Source organism: Castor canadensis, chromosome 9 (assembly GCF_047511655.1).
Source record: "Castor canadensis chromosome 9, mCasCan1.hap1v2, whole genome shotgun sequence".
NCBI classification, from domain to species: Eukaryota; Metazoa; Chordata; class Mammalia; order Rodentia; family Castoridae; genus Castor; species Castor canadensis.
In genome coordinates this window covers 12595088-12605156 of record NC_133394.1, presented here as the reverse complement: position 1 = coordinate 12605156, position 10069 = coordinate 12595088, and the positions used below count along the sequence as shown (strand labels likewise).

Here is a 10069-nt window from a genome sequence, read left to right as displayed (position 1 = left end):
ATCTCAAACTGGGTTACAGATCACTCACCCAACACTGAGCTGAGGCCTTGCTGCCAGCCGGCATGAGCAAACAGATCACCTCGCTGTGGTCTCCCAGGCAGGTGGTCCTGCTGAGATGGCCTCCCTGCCCAGTGCTGATAGCCAGGCCATGTAGGAGCCCAGACTTGAGGCAGGCCACAGGGAAGCCCCTCCTGCAGCCAGCTGGTGGTAGCCAGCTGGCTTGAAGCAACCCTTTGTTTACAGACTTACATTTCATTTCAGCGAAGACTTCAAGTGCTGCTGAAAACCCACCATTACTTGTTTAGATAACTCTGAACACCTATCAAAATTCATTCTATATTTTAGAAGAAACTAGAAGACAGGTGTTCAAAAGTTGCAAACAAAAAGAAATGGTAAATGTTGAAGATGAAAATGCCCACTACCCTGATTTGATCATCACACTACACTCATGTATTGAAATATCCCATAAATATGTACAATTGTTACATGCCAGTTACAAGTCAGATTTAAGTCTGGAAGGCAGGGGCGGAGAGGAGGGAAGGGGGAGGAGGGAGGAGGTTTACAAACAGTGTATATACATGTAGGTAAATGTAAAAATGAGAAAATGAGAAAAGGAAATATATTAAAGAAAAATTCCAACATACATCCATTTAAAATAAATAAAAAGTCAAGTTTAAATTAAAAAATAATCTGCCACCACTATTGAGTGTACACATCCAGTTTTGTTGTTTTCTGTAATCCCAGAGACAGTGCTGTCTATGACTCCACTATGAGTCCTTAATAAAGTTAAAAAAAAAAAACACAGCTGCTTAATAGATGACAGAATGAAAACAGCAACACAGTAAAAAACACTGAACACTGAAAAAATACACAGCAACGATGAAGAAAGCATATGCAAGTCTTCACTTCCAGTTTCAGCAGACTTTAAAAACTTCAGAGAAGGAACTATATGCAAGATGTTCTTATCCTTTTGCAAATATAGAAAACACTAAAAAAGAGAAGAAAGGACTGGGGAAATCTGTTCACAGATCTTCCTCACTTTGCTTTATCGTATGCGTATGCCACTTTCCCTCCCTAGGAAGATCAATGACAGTCTCCATAGATGAACACACTAGGAGGCCAAGAAAGCAGAGCTGCCTCAGTTGGCTGGGAGCAAGCAGACAAAATTCGGAGCTGTAAATGGAGTTAGTTGGGGGCCATAACTTGAGATGACTTCAAAGATAAAACTGAAACAACTTTTCTGTCACTTACAAGCCCTTAACAATCATCTTAACCAGTATTTGGACTACCCTATAATTACTATACACAGCAAGACAACTGTCAAAATCCCATGGGCAACGTTTTTCCCAGCACAATCATGGTGCTCATTAGTCTCATCTAAGAACCGGAGTACCACGCATCCAGGATATCTTTTCACAGTGAGTCTATTCATTGAAAACCATTATGGGTCAGGGTGCCGGCTCAAGCCTGTAATCCTAGCTACTCAGGAGGCAGAGATCGGGAGCAGGAGAGTGGCTCAAGTGGTAAAGCACCTGACTAGCAAGTGTGAGCCTTGAGTTCAAATCCCTGTCCTACCCAAAAAAAAAAGGAGGCAGAGATCAGGAGGATCACAGTTCAAAGCCAGCCAGGGCAAATAGTTCACAAAAAAAAAAAAAATCCATCACAAAAGAAGGGCTGGTGGAGTGGCTCCAAGTGTAGGCCCTGAGTTCAAACTCCAGTACTGCCGGAAAAAAAAAGAAAAGAAAACCATTACGGGGAGGGAGGTAGCTCAGGGGGTAGAACACACAACAGCAACACAAAAAAATTTCAAAATAAAAGCCATTAGCAAACCACCTTTTGCCTACTGGGGGCCTACAATATATGTGTCTCTCTTCCATGGTCAAAGGTGGTGCTTTTCCAGAAACAACCAAAACTGATTACCAAAGCCAAAAGCTCAATAATCTGAGAAAGTCAAAAATCTGGGCAACCAATATGACAGATGAAATGAAGGTAAGCCTCACTTTACTTCAGCACTCCACATCCTCCTCCTGGCCTCTCAATCCTGACAGCCACCTGCCCACTGTCTTCCTGGGCTGTCTCCACCTATTTGACTGGTGTGTAAAGAAAGGCCTTTGCTTCTTGCCAGCTGTTAAGACATATTCTTCCTCTGCTGCAAACACAGTTCAGGGATCACAAGGCTTGTCCCTCGAAGCAGCTATGAACATACACGCTGCTCAACTTGGACATGCAGGTATAAAGCACTTTGCACTGTTGGCTGGCTTTTTTCACGTTTGTCTGGTGGTCCCAAAAAGCTTCTGGAGGACAGAGACTGGGTCTTATGTTTTGTGATTCTCAGTGCTCTTCCTTTCTTTTGGCTCTTGTGTATGGAGACCCCTCTGTTAGCCAGACTCTGAATTCACAGGGTTGGACGGAGAAAGGTTCTACTCCTCGGCCATCTTGCCCCTCCCCTCTGGGTTTTATGTGGCTTTAGCCTGTGTAAGGGATGGAACCACACCTCTTCCTTGCATTCTCAACTAATATTCAGACTCAGAAAGTTACAGTCTGAAGGACCCTAAGAGATGAGATGACCTAATCTCCACATTCACAATGAACTAGACAAGACTCATTAACCTCTTACAGCTGTCAGGCAGGCAATGCTGGGCTCAAATCCCATCTCTGATATATGTGAGTTATTTAGCCTGTTTTCTCTGCTGTGAACCACATAATACCTACCTCAGAAAACTGCTGTAATCATCAAATGATATATATGCAAATATATACACATATAGACCTTCTGTTTGTATGCTTGATGGTTTAGGATCCTTTTAATCTTCTTGATTGATTCTCTTCTTGGTTAATATTACATTGTATTACAAGCCCAGGATGCAGGGTTTTTTTCTTACTGTATTTTCTGACCTTACAGTTGGTGCCCATGTACAGTGCTCAGTCTTTATATGAACCACAAACATGTGAAAGAGTGCATCCAACTTCTATTAGCACTAGCTAGCCAGCAAATATTATTTATTCTTTAGTGCCCCCTCCAACCCAATCACTTAGTCTCTATCTTTCCTAAACTGTGGTTTCTCAAGACAAATACCTCTATCTCCCTTCCCCCTCTCTCACACACACAACCTTTTCCTTAAAACTGGGGAAAAACAAACAATAACAAAAAAACAACCACTGCCACTTTCAAATTTTTGGAATACAGTTAGCATCTTTACCAAGATAGTTAGGCAAATGATGACAGATGGAGAGACAGAATTTGGAAGGATTCAAAATCTCTGGAGAGCTTTCTGATTTGTGGCATCATGTCCTTCAACGAAATTACTTGTCTAGAATAAATTCTGGCAGAAAGTAAATCAGAAACTCACCAGTCAGTGAGTTGTGAGTGGAGTTAAATATTGCACTTTGCTCTGCTTTATGAAGCAAACAGTGACTAACAGGATTAATTTAGCTGGGGACTGGGTGTAGATAGTCTTCAACAAGAAACAGGTTTTCCTATTTAGTACAGGTAGCAAACATGTTATTTAGGAGGGTACAGCTTTTGCTTTTGGAAACACATTTTACTGGGAAAATATTTGCTGCAGATGTCAGGACAAAAGTGTCATTTTTTTTTTCCTTGGCAGGGAGCTGTGACAAAGAACCGATGGGGAGGAGGAATCAGATCGCAGACTCCTGAAGAGGACACAGATTTCCACTAAAGCAAGGTTGATTCTTTCAAGGAAGAGTTTCTCCTAACAGTTAAAACGGTTTCACACACAACCAGTGTCTTGTATCAATTACACAGATAGCATTTAAGCCACTCTGGTGCCCTGGAAAAGAATGACAAAACAGAAATCCCTGCTGGCTCCAGTTGTCCCCTCCCGCAAGGCTTGACAGCAAGTCCCCAGCGCCCAAACTCCAGCCACCAGGCTCCCCCCAGCGCCCTCCTCTCGAATCAAACCGCCAGTGCTCTGGGGCCAAATTCCAAATGTCCCTGGATTCAAAACCGCGAAAATGTGAACCCTGCTAAGCAGCCTGTAGGGCGCGAAATAACTTTTTTTCTTTCTCTTGGGCGCGCGTTTGCGATGCTCGCCTCTACCACCCTCTTCCCAGGCTCACGTTCGCTTCCCGCAACCCACCTCGAGGGGCAAAGGCGAGGGAGCGCGGACCGCAGGGAGGACTGATGAGGTCCACCACCCCGTGTTTTTTCCCAGTGCGGGAAATGTTGGTGCCCGTGGGCTCCATCCCAATGAGATACACACATAAAGGAGGCGACTCCTCTTCCCCATCGCACCCCACCCCTGCTAAAAAGGAATAACAAAAATACGCAGCAGGCACTGGGCTGGTAACCAGGGCCCTGCCACGGGGCGACGAGGCCATCTGGAATTCGGAGGAAGAAAGTTGCCCGGCCAAGTGGACACTGTGTCCCGAGCCTGCAGGGTGGGGAAGGGGAAGGGGAACGGGGAAAGGAAGAGGCCAAAGGTCAGGGACGGGGATGAGTGGCACCTTCAGCCCCGCGCGCGGAGATCGCGAGGGCCGTGGAGGGGCGGAGGGGAGGTCGCCGAGCTCTACTTACATAACGCTTCAACTTCTTCTCCGGCGGGGACTTGCGGAGCCATCCCGAGCAGACCACTTCGCCGCCGCTCATGGCGCGCGCCTGTCGGGCTCGGGGTCGGGCGACCGAGGGACGATGGGCGCGGGACAGACACAGACACAGACGGCGCCTGCGGGGCGCGCCGTGGACGGGACCCCGCTGTCTCCTGGACGGGGCGGCCGGGCCGCGCGCGATCGAGCCTCTCCAACGCCGGTCCGCCGACCAGAGCCGAAGCGCAGCCCGCGGGGGCCGAGAACTCGCCGGCCTCCGTGCAGTGCGCCCGCCTCGGCAGCGTCCGGGCTCCGCGGGACTCTGCCCCGACACGGAGCCGGAGCTTGGTCCCGTGCGCTCCGCCTCCTAGGGACAGGACCTCCCCAGAGCGCTTTCCGAAGGCGACACAACGCTGCCACACACACACAAACACGCACACACAATGCCCCCGCGCGGTGCCCTCTCCGGTTCGCCTGCTCTCGGTTTCGGTGCGCCCGGCGCGATCCTGTCCCCGGAGAGGGCGGGTCGCTGCTCCCGGCGCCGGAGAAGCGGGGAGGAGAAAAGAAGCTGCGAAGCTCCGGCGGCCAGCGGCCACAAGGGCAAGTCCCGAGCCACCGAGGGAGCCGCCGAGTCGGCGGCGAGGCGCGGGGCGTCGCAGGTCCTGCCGGAGGGTGGGTCTGCGCTGGCGGCCGCCGGGGAGGGCGGGGAGCGGCGAAGGAACGAGGCGCAGGGCGGCCCAGCTCCAGGGAGGATCCCGCTGTCCCGTCCCCTAGCGCTCCTCCCCCGTCGCCTCCCCCAGTCCGGGGCGCGAGGCAGGTCCTGGGCGGCGCTGTCCCGGGCCCCGATCGCTCCTCTGTGTGCTTCGGGGTCCCTCTCCCTCCCTGTCCTCCTCCCCTCTCCTCCTCCGCGCGCCCGGCGCAGCTTTGCGCCCAGACTTTCTCTGAAACTCCGCGGAGCGCTTCCAGCCCAAACAACAGGGCCGGGGAGGAGGGCGGCGGAGAGAGGGAGGGAGCCAGCGAGGGAGGGAGCGAGCGAGCGAGCGAGCGAGCGGCCGTCCGAGAGGCACCCTGGGATCTGTAGTTCGCACGCCAAGCGGGGTCCTTGGCGCCCCGCGGCCCCCGGCAGGATCGCGCCCGGGAAGGTGGCCGAGCCCTACGGGAGCGCAGCGCCGCCCGGGCTGCCGGGGAGCAGGGACGATAGCCCGATCGCTCCGGGTTTGGCTCTGCCCGGGTGTCATTTCCGAGTTATACTGTGCACGACATCGGGGGTTTCGGCATTTTTCTGTACTTGACAGCCCGAAAAGCAAAAGGGCCGCAGGGAAACAGCGATCCCCCTGTCCCCGCAGCGCCACACTGCAGGGCTCCGACCCGGAGGACGAGGGAACGCGCCATGGCGACCAGCCTGATGGCGGTGACGGGGAACCCCCAGAGCAGTCCTGTCAGAGAGCTGGGAGCGCCCGGTTCGGCCGAAGGACTTGGTTGGATCCATCTGTGGGACATGTTAGTCTCACACTCCCTCCATTTCTTGGCTGTTCCCTCCCCTTGATTTTGTATTTACTTAAAATCTGCCCTGGACACGTTGGCTAGGAAAGAAAACCTTACTGGGTGCCCTAGTTCTCCTCGCCTACTCGTTTGCTTTACAATTAATACCTGGTCCTGAGTTTAACATGATCTGTAATGATGCTATGTTCTCCAGTGTATTTGGAACAAAACCTCAGAACAAATTTTAGAAGATAATATATATATAGTAAAATGCTAAAAATATGAAGAGCTAAATGAGCATTTCTGAGAAACATCACCTCGGGCATTTCCTTCTAAACACAGTATTTGTATTCAGCAGTTCCTGTTTGCAAACCTTATAGGTGGTGGTGAGAAATTAGGTGCTGGGATGGTTACAAGACAAAAGTCCCGGCATACAAAGAGGGGGCACTCCCTCCATTTTTGTCATAAACTGCTTTTAAAACTAAAAATTAAGCCAATCCTAGCTACTCAGGAGGCAAAGATCAGGAGGATCAAGGTTCGAAATCAGCCTGGGCAAATAGTTGTGAGATCCTATCTCAAAAATATCCATCACAAAAAAAAAGGGCTGCTGAAGTGGTTGGAGCAGTGGAGTGCCTGCCTCACAAGTGTGAGGCCCTGAGTTCAAACCCAAGCACCACCAAAAAAAAAAAAAGACATTCAGTTATCTCATTTTTCTGTAAGAAATCTTTATGTTATTTTAGAGTCATATTTCTAGGCAGCAGATCAGCATTGAAGTGAGTTTGAAGACAGCTATGTCTCCATAAATATACAGGTTTGTTTGCTTATTTGGTGGTACTTGGGTATGAATTCTGGGCCTTGTGCTTGCTACTCTACCACTTGACTCACACCCCCCAGTATTTTAAAAAAGGAAATTTGCATTATTTGCTTACAGTACATGGCATTTTGGCGTCTTTATGCATTAAAGAGTATGCTGGCAACTGTTACACATGAATATCTTAGATTTTTTTTCATACAACAAATATTTATGGAATGTCTAATATTTCCTAATCCCTGAGGATCTGGGATAAGCAAGACCTATCCTGCCCCCATCTCTCCTGGAAAAAACCTTTTTTTACAGATAATTAACCCCATAATATCTATGATTTGGTTGAAAAATGCTTTAGAAGAAAAACAGAGTCTTGTTTGTGAAAGCAGGGGTAGGGGTTGGTGGGGAAAGACTTCCCTGAGGAAGAAACTTTCATCTGAGCTCAGGATAGGCAGAAGTTGGCTCAGCCAGGAGAAGTGTATTCCAGACAGAAGAACTGCTAATGGTGCAGGTCCTCAGGCTGGAAGTAGCTCAGTGAGACAGAGCTGTCATACTGGGTGAGGTTATAGAAGCCAGCAAAGGAAAGATGGTGCAAGTTTTGGGAGCTGTTTTTTTTTTTTTTTTTTTTTGGCGGTACTGGAGTTTGAACTGAGTCTCACAGTTGCTAGCAGGTGCTTTACCACTTGAGTCATTCCACCAGCCCTTTTCTGTGATGGGTGTTTTCAAGATAGGGTCTCCTGAACTATTTGCCTGGGCTGGTCTCGAACCACGCGCAACCCTCCTGATATCTGCCTCCTGAGCAGCTAGGATTAGAGGCATGAGCCACCAGCACTCAGCTGGAGATCTTCCTGAGTTTAGACTTTTCCTTAAACCAAATGACCATATTTTCTTCTGTGACCTTCTGATCACCTCAAATAATCACTCTTGTAACCCTCAGTACACCACTTAATCCCAACTTAAACCACACTTCTTCCAGCTCGATTGTTCAATTTCTCCCATCAACCATTTTTTTCTTCTCAACAGCTCTTGTGGTCAATTGACACCTCTGCTTTTTCCTGCTCTCTCCCACCTCTCCTTCCTCCGCTGCCCACCCACCTAAATTCTTTAGTCCACGTTTCCAGTGACACAGTCCCAGCTCACAAAACCCAAACTCTGGACAAACCCAACTTTGCTGTCTTCTGCACCCAAGCAGCTACATGCCATTGGAGCAAGTCACACAGTGATATTCAGTGACTGTGGGGAGACCCTCAGCTCTCTGCAAAGGCAGGCCTTGGTTTGCTGGAACCTGAAGTTCCTATGGTTTGGGGAGTTCTTTTAAAGAAAAGGAATATGCAATTATAAGTACAAAATTTGGATCAGTATGGATCTAGAGTGAGGAAACAAATTACTGAAGTCTTGGAACTGCAAGCAACCTTCTTCTCACAGCTGTAGGTGATTTCCAGAATCCTTATATGCATGAGTACAGCATGGTATCCCCCTCCCACCGAGGACACTCCACCTCTCCCTGCAGCTCCCTACTCTCTCAGGGGTCTGTGCAAGGAGAGGCCCTGAGCTAAGCCTCATTCACTTCATAGATGTCTCCTGGTGTCTTAGCCCATTCAGGATGCTATAACAAAAGACGTCAGACTGGATAATTTATAAACTACAGAGATTTATTGCTCACAGTTCTGAGAGCTGGGACATCTAAGATTAAGGTTACAGCAGATCCATCTCTAGTGAGGCCCGCTCCTCCTAGATGGTGCCTTCTCTGTGGCCTCACATGGCAAAAGGGATGAGAAAGCTCTTTCAGGCCACATGTATAAGGGTACCAATCTTGCCACCTCCCAAAAGCTCTACCTAAGTGGTTAGGTTTCAACATGTGAATTTTAGGGGGAACACAAGGCATTCAGACCTTAGCATCGCCAATCCTATTTTCCTTTCTTTTCTTCTAATCGTCCAATTACCGTTGTACTGGAGGTACATTGTGACATTTCCAGAAGTTCTTACACTATATCGTAATTGCAATCCTATTTTCTTTATCTGGACAGTTCACTTGCCTATGTTCTTCAGTTTTTAGACAATACTGTGGCTTGAACTCAGGGCCTTATGCTTTCTAGGCAGGTGCTTTACCACTTGAGCCACTCCTCCAGCCTGATTTTTCTTTTCTTTCTAATCTATTAGCTTTATGAAGATACAATTCACATATCACAATATTTGCCTTTTTAAAGTAGTTTTAGACCAAGCACTGGTGGCTCACACCTGAAATCCTAGCTACTCAGGAGGCAGAGATCAGGAGGATCTATTTGCCCAGGTTGGGCACGAAAAAGGGCTGGTGGAGTGGCCTAGAGTGTAGGCCCTGAGTTCAAACCCCAGTACCTCAAAATATAAAAAGTTTAAATAAATAAATAAAGTGATCTTAGGATATTCACAAAATTGTCCAACTCACAACTAACTTCAGAAAATTTTCTTTCTTTTTTGGGGGGGCCAGTACTGGGTTTGAACTCGGGGCCTATGCCCTGAGCCACTCCACCAGCCCTTTTTTGTGATGGGTTTTTTTAAGATAGGGTCTAGCACACTATTTGCCTGGGACTGGCTTTGAACCACGATCTTCCTGATCTTTGCCTCCTGAGTAGCTAGAATTTATAGCTCAGAAAATTTTCAAAACCCACCAAAGAAACTGCATTCTCCTTGGCAATCCCTCCTGTTTCCTCTTTCCTGAGGTTCTGAACCACTAATATTTCTGTGTACTTACTTCTTTCACACATTCCACAGAAATAGGATCACACAATCTGTGACTGACTTCTTTCATTATGTATAATGTTTTCAAGGTTGATCCATGTTGTATTAGTCCTTCATTTCATTTTTTCTCTTTTTGGTGGCACTGGGATTTGAACTCAGGGCCTCACGTTTCCTAAACAGACACTACCACTTGAACCACTTCTCCAGCCCACTTCATTTTAATTGCTAAGCCATATGCTGTTGTAGCATACAGCACGTTATGCTTATCTAGTCATCAGTTGATGGACATTTGGATTGTTTCCTGGTTTTCTTTTTCTTTCTTTCTTTTTTTTTTTTTTTTTTGCTATTATGAGTAATTCTTTTTTTAAACATTTTTTATTATTCATTTATTCACATGTGCGTACATTGTTTGGGTCATTTCTCCCCCCTCCCCCACTGCACCACCCTCTTCCCCTTTTCTCCCCTCACTTCCAGGCAGAACTTGTTCTGCCCCTTATCTCTAATTTTGTTGAAGAGAAG

General features: G+C 47.7%; 2 protein-coding genes across 7 annotated transcripts in view; one reads left to right on the top strand and one right to left on the bottom strand.

The window, feature by feature from the left end:
- The window catches only part of Gab1 (GRB2 associated binding protein 1), a 116124-nt gene extending 111388 nt beyond the window's left edge, over positions 1 to 4736 (bottom strand). For 2 of the 6 annotated variants that reach the window (XM_020174685.2, XM_020174684.2), the window contains exon 1: positions 4538 to 4735. In XM_020174685.2, the coding sequence (XP_020030274.2) occupies positions 4538 to 4609 (72 nt within the window). In that variant the 5' untranslated portion in view covers positions 4610 to 4735. The other 4 variants (XM_074041206.1, XM_074041209.1, XM_020174683.2 and 1 more) reach the window with 3 other exon arrangements.
- LOC141411040 (uncharacterized) lies at positions 4457 to 7161 on the top strand. The gene is made up of 2 exons (XM_074042810.1): positions 4457 to 5217; positions 5892 to 7161. Exons 1-2 carry the CDS (start codon positions 4457 to 4459, stop codon positions 6130 to 6132), a joined length of 1002 nt encoding a protein of 333 aa, XP_073898911.1. The 3' UTR covers positions 6133 to 7161.
- Positions 7162 to 10069: the final 2908 nt, after the last annotated feature.

Excerpts from the sequence above, each read along its gene's own strand:
- LOC141411040 (XM_074042810.1), top strand. The coding sequence starts at position 4,457 with ATGAGTGGCACCTTCAGCCCCGCGCGCGGAGATCGCGAGGGCCGTGGA. Across the intron at positions 5,218-5,891 it reads GTCGCAGGTCCTGCCGGAGG|CGCCACACTGCAGGGCTCCG; the intron begins GTGGGTCTGCGC and ends CTGTCCCCGCAG.